The sequence below is a fragment of the Telmatherina bonti genome, assembly GCF_933228915.1.
Source record: "Telmatherina bonti genome assembly, chromosome: 5".
NCBI lineage: Eukaryota > Metazoa > Chordata > Actinopteri > Atheriniformes > Telmatherinidae > Telmatherina > Telmatherina bonti.
In genome coordinates, this window is record NC_136623.1 from 2,822,193 (window position 1) to 2,829,760 (window position 7,568).

The following is a 7,568-nucleotide window of genomic DNA, read 5'->3' on the forward strand; positions in this document are numbered from 1 at the left end:
TGACTACATGACCACAGGATCGCATGACCACATGACGACATGACCACAGGATCACATGACTACATGACCACAGGATCACATGACCACATGACGACATGACCACAGGATCACATGACTACATGACCACAGGATCACATGACCACATGACGACATGACCACAGGATCACATGACCACAGGATCACATGACCACATGACCACATGACGACATGACCGCAGGATCACATGACGACATGACCGCAGGACCACATGACCACATGACGACATGACCACAGGATCACATGACCACAGGATCACATGACCACATGACCACATGACGACATGACCGCAGGATCACATGACGACATGACCGCAGGACCACATGACCGCAGGACCACATGACTACATGACCACATGACCGCAGGATCACATGACTACATGACCGCAGGATCACATGACCACATGACCACAGGATCACATGACCACATGACGACATGACCACAGGATCACATGACCACATGACGACATGACCACAGGATCACATGACCACAGGATCACATGACCACATGACCACATGACCACATGACCGCAGGATCACATGACGACATGACCGCAGGACCACATGACTACATGACCGCAGGACCACATGACTACATGACCGCAGGATCACATGACTACATGACCGCAGGATCACATGACTACATGACCGCAGGATCACATGACTACATGACCGCAGGATCACATGACTACATGACCGCAGGATCACATGACTACATGACCGCAGGATCACATGACTACATGACCGCAGGACCACATGACGACATGACCGCAGGACCACATGACTACATGACTACATGACCGCAGGATCACATGACTACATGACCGCAGGATCACATGACTACATGACCGCAGGATCACATGACTACATGACCGCAGGATCACATGACTACATGACCGCAGGATCACATGACTACATGACCGCAGGATCACATGACTACATGACCGCAGGATCACATGACTACATGACCACAGGATCACATGACTACATGACCGCAGGATCACATGACTACATGACCACAGGATCACATGACTACATGACCGCAGGATCACATGACTACATGACCGCAGGATCACATGACTACATGACCGCAGGATCACATGACTACATGACCGCAGGATCACATGACCGCATGACTACATGACCGCAGGATCACATGACTACATGACCACAGGATCACATGACTACATGACCACAGGATCACATGACTACATGACCACAGGATCACATGACTACATGACCACAGGATCACATGACTACATGACCACAGGATCACATGACCGCATGACTACATGACCGCAGGATCACATGACTACATGACCACAGGATCACATGACTACATGACCGCAGGACCACATGACTACATGACCACAGGATCACATGACTACATGACCGCAGGATCACATGACCGCAGGACCACATGACTACATGACCACAGGATCACATGACTACATGACCGCAGGACCACATGACTACATGACCGCAGGACCACATGACTACATGACCAAAGGATCACATGACTACATGACCGCAGGACCACATGACTACATGACCACAGGATCACATGACTACATGACCGCAGGATCACATGACCGCAGGACCACATGACTACATGACCACAGGATCACATGACTACATGACCGCAGGACCACATGACTACATGACCGCAGGACCACATGACTACATGACCGCAGGATCACATGACCGCAGGATCACATGACCGCAGGATCACATGACCACATGACCGCAGGATCACATGACTACATGACCGCAGGACCACATGACCGCAGGATCACATGACTACATGACCGCAGGACCACATGACCGCAGGACCACATGACCGCATGACTACATGACCGCAGGATCACATGACTACATGACCACAGGATCACATGACTACATGACCGCAGGATCACATGACTACATGACCGCAGGATCACATGACCGCATGACTACATGACCGCAGGATCACATGACTACATGACCGCAGGATCACATGACTACATGACCGCAGGATCACATGACCGCATGACCACATGACCGCATGACTACATGACCGCAGGATCACATGACTACATGACCGCAGGACCACATGACCGCATGACTACATGACCGCAGGATCACATGACTACATGACCACAGGATCACATGACTACATGACCGCAGGATCACATGACTACATGACCGCAGGATCACATGACTACATGACCACAGGATCACATGACTACATGACCGCAGGATCACATGACCACATGACCGCAGGACCACATGACCGCATGACTACATGACCGCAGGATCACATGACTACATGACCACAGGATCACATGACTACATGACCACAGGATCACATGACTACATGACCGCAGGATCACATGACTACATGACCGCAGGATCACATGACTACATGACCGCAGGATCACATGACTACATGACCGCAGGATCACATGACCGCAGGATCACATGACCGCATGACTACATGACCACAGGATCACATGACCGCAGGACCACATGATCACATGACCGCAGGACCACATGACTACATGACCGCAGGACCACATGACTACATGACCGCAGGATCACATGACCGCATGACTACATGACCACAGGATCACATGACCGCATGACTACATGACTACATGACCGCAGGACCACATGACTACATGACCACAGGATCACATGACCGCAGGACCACATGACTACATGACCGCAGGACCACATGACTACATGACCGCAGGATCACATGACCGCATGACTACATGACCGCAGGACCACATGACTACATGACCGCAGGACCACATGACTACATGACCGCAGGATCACATGACCGCATGACTACATGACCACAGGATCACATGACTACATGACTACATGACCGCAGGACCACATGACTACATGACCGCAGGACCACATGACTACATGACCGCAGGACCACATGACTACATGACCGCAGGACCACATGACCACATGACCGCAGGATCACATGACTACATGACCGCAGGATCACATGACCGCAGGATCACATGACTACATGACCGCAGGATCACATGACCGCAGGACCACATGACTACATGACCACAGGATCACATGACTACAGGATCACATGACCGCAGGATCACATGACCGCAGGATCACATGACCACATGACCGCAGGATCACATGACCACAGGATCACATGACCACAGGATCACATGACTACATGACCGCAGGATCACATGACCGCAGGATCACATGACCACAGGATCACATGACTACATGACCACAGGATCACATGACTACATGACCGCAGGATCGCATGACTACATGACCGCAGGATCGCATGACTACATGACCGCATGACTACATGACCGCAGGATCACATGACTACATGACCGCAGGATCACATGACCACAGGATCACATGACCACAGGATCGCATGACTACATGACCGCAGGATCGCATGACTACATGACCGCATGACTACATGACCGCAGGATCACATGACTACATGACCACAGGATCACATGACCGCAGGATCACATGATCGCAGGATCACATGACTACATGACCGCAGGATCACATGACTACATGACCGCAGGATCACATGACCGCAGGATCACATGACTACATGACCGCAGGATCACATGACCGCAGGATCACATGACCGCAGGATCACATGACCGCAGGATCACATGACTACATGACCGCAGGATCACATGACTACATGATCGCAGGATCACATGACTACATGATCGCAGGATCACATGACTACATGACCGCAGGATCACATGACCGCAGGATCACATGACCGCAGGATCACATGACCGCAGGATCACATGACTACATGACCGCAGGACCACATGACCGCAGGATCACATGACTACATGACCGCAGGATCACATGACCGCAGGATCACATGACTACATGACCACAGGATCACATGACCGCAGGATCACATGACCGCAGGATCACATGACTACATGACCGCAGGATCACATGACTACATGAATGCAGGACTACATGACCGCAGGATCACATGACTACATGACCGCAGGATCACATGACTACATGACCGCAGGATCACATGACTACATGACCGCAGGATCACATGACCGCAGGATCACATGACTACATGACCGCAGGACCACATGACCGCAGGACCACATGACTACATGACCGCAGGATCACATGACTACATGACCGCAGGATCACATGACTACATGACCGCAGGACCACATGACTACATGACCGCAGGATCGCAGGACCGCAGGATCACATGACCACATGACCGCAGGACCACATGACTACATGACCGCAGGACCACATGACCGCAGGATCACATGACTACATGACCACAGGATCACATGACCGCATGATCACATGACTACATGACCGCAGGACCACATGACCGCAGGATCACATGACTACATGACCACAGGATCACATGACTACATGACCGCAGGATCACATGACCGCAGGATCACATGACTACATGACCGCAGGATCACATGACCGCAGGATCACATGACCGCAGGATCACATGACTACATGACCGCAGGATCATATGACTACATGACCGCAGGATCACATGACCGCAGGACCACATGACTACATGACCGCAGGATCACATGACTACATGACCGCAGGACCACATGACTACATGACCGCAGGATCACAGGATCACATGACCGCAGGATCACATGACTACATGACCGCAGGATCACATGACCGCAGGATCACATGACCACATGACCGCAGGATCACATGACTACATGACCGCAGGATCACATGGCTACATGACCGCAGGATCACATGACCGCAGGATCACATGACTACATGACCGCAGGACCACATGACTACATGACCGCAGGATCACATGACTACATGACCGCAGGATCATATGACTACATGACCGCAGGATCACATGACTACATGACCGCAGGATCACATGACTACATGACCGCAGGATCACATGACCGCAGGATCACATGACCGCAGGATCACATGACCGCAGGATCACATGACTACGTGACCGCAGGATCACATGACTACATGACCGCAGGACCACATGACCGCAGGATCACATGACTACATGACCGCAGGATCATATGACTACATGACCGCAGGACCACATGACTACATGACCGCAGGATCACATGACCACATGACCGCAGGATCACATGACTACATGACCGCAGGATCACATGACTACATGACCGCAGGATCACATGACCGCAGGATCACATGACTACATGACCGCAGGATCACATGACTACATGACCGCAGGATCACATGACCGCAGGATCACATGACCGCAGGATCACATGACTACATGACCGCAGGATCACATGACCGCAGGATCACATGACTACATGACCGCAGGATCACATGACTACATGACCGCAGGACCACATGACCACATGACCGCAGGATCACATGACTACATGACCGCAGGATCACATGACCACAGGATCACATGACCACAGGATCACATGACTACATGACCGCAGGATCACATGACTACATGACCGCAGGACCACATGAACGCAGGATCACATGACTACATGACCGCAGGATCACATGACTACATGACCGCAGGATCACATGACTACATGACCGCAGGATCACGACCGCAGGATCACATGACCGCAGGATCACATGACCGCAGGATCACATGACTACATGACCGCAGGATCACATGACTACATGACCGCAGGATCACATGACTACATGACCGCAGGATCACATGACTACATGACCGCAGGATCACATGACTACATGACCGGCCCTTTAACGCCGTCTGCCTGCCCTTAACCCATCGATCCTTTCCGAGCTGGCATCATCGCTGGACATCCAGCCAGCAACGACTTGGCAACAAAGACAGAACCCGCAGTGCTTCATGGCGAAGTCGTCCCGCTGTCCAGTTCCGACAGAGTTTTCATGCAGAAACACTTGGAGATAAAGACGACTGTTCTGACCCACTTGTCTACATGTAGACGTCTCGATCCAGTTTGGAAAGGAAGAAATGGTCGGAAAAGAAAAGTCGTTTTAAAGGACGAAGTCTGATCTGGTGGTTCCGACCCATCAGCACGCATTATCACCACTTGAAGCTCGCGGACCAACCACGCGGAGTGGGCGGGACCGGCGGGTTGAAGCTTCGCCGGACCACAAACAGGGTCCGGTGTCGGGCTGAAAGTGGACCGAACCGTCGTGAAAGCACACCGGAGCCGAACTCTGCTGGTCTTGTTACCCAGTAATGTTCAACGTGGAGGTTTTCCGGTCTCAAGCGCCATTACACCGCCACCAGGTGACACAGGAGCTCGTTCCGCGGCGCGCGCACGGAGATGATCAATACATGGTGGCATCAAAGTACCAGATACCCGGTTCCAAGCTGGGCGCGGGAACCCAGGAACCGGTGCGGAGTCGGTTAGCTGTTAGCACGTTAGCTCCAGCAGCCCGCGCGACGCTCTTCGCCTGCACGCGGCGGACTTCTCAGACCGAGCCAGACACAGTCTGCACTCTCTGAACCGGAGCCGGTACCGGGCCGATCAGTATGTGTAACCAGGATAGAGAGCCGATTTTCGGCTCGGACCGTCTGCTCTCCTGCAGGCTGGACGCGGCGTCTCCAGCAGTTTGTCCCCAGTTTTCTGTCCCATACCTCAGAAGGACTTCTGTTCCGGAGCTCCAGGCTGATCCTGTTCTTCATCTCCATGACGAAGAACAAACAGAACGACGAAAACTAAGAATAATGGCAAATAAAAAGCAGCTGAGTGAAGCCCTCCTTCTCCAGCGGACATGAAGCGATGACTAGGCCTCCATGTTCCCTGCTCCCCGACCGCCACCGATAGGCCACGCCTCCTTCTCGCCATTAATATTCATATATGCCAAGTTCTGATTTCCCATTGGTTGTAGGAAGCGCTGAGCTCCTGCTTGAATGACATTATGGTAAACAGCTGTCTGGGATTGGTCGTATCTTTGGTGACGTACCTACGGTTTAACCAATACGAAGGCGAGAATAAAACATTTAAACTCTTCAGGCGCGTTCCCTTTGTCCCAAATAGCGCCATGTTTTATTGATGTTTCATAAACACACGTTATGAAGGTCCGCTCCGGCTGTGCGGCATTTTCTCAACAGATAACTGCTTGTCACCTAAGTATACGTCTCTGTCCTACAACCGACAACTAAAAATGTTCATAAATATCATAATATGCAAAAAATAACACATAGTTTAACACTACAGATCAGGTGGATATACACAAAAAACAACCTAAAAAACTAAATATTTTAAAGTTTAGGGACCAGGTGGCCCAGTAGGGGTTTGCATAGTTTTCCTGGTTTTTTTTCCCTAAAATAAGGTTGGGACTTCATTACAAGTAATTACAGAAAAATGAAAATGTTAAAAAAAAAAAAAAATGCATCAGTTCTGTTTGTCAGTTCTTAATTTTCTTTATTTAATTGACTACACTTATGTGAGCAGTTCACCTATTACTAACATACAACATTGGTGCTCTATATAGCTGTTTTCGGACCCCTCTTGTGAGTTTACTTATTAAAAG

The 7,568-nt window shown here is 50.9% G+C and overlaps 1 protein-coding gene across 1 annotated transcript in view; it reads right to left on the minus strand.

The window, feature by feature from the left end:
- Positions 1–6,842, minus strand: part of LOC306755597 (putative acidic leucine-rich nuclear phosphoprotein 32 family member C) — a 12,748-nt gene extending 5,906 nt beyond the window's left edge. The window contains exon 1 of the mRNA XM_079240038.1: positions 6,670–6,842. Within this exon, the coding sequence (XP_079096164.1) occupies positions 6,670–6,723 (54 nt within the window). The 5' untranslated portion in view covers positions 6,724–6,842. The remainder of the gene's footprint in view (positions 1–6,669) is intronic.
- Positions 6,843–7,568: the final 726 nt, after the last annotated feature.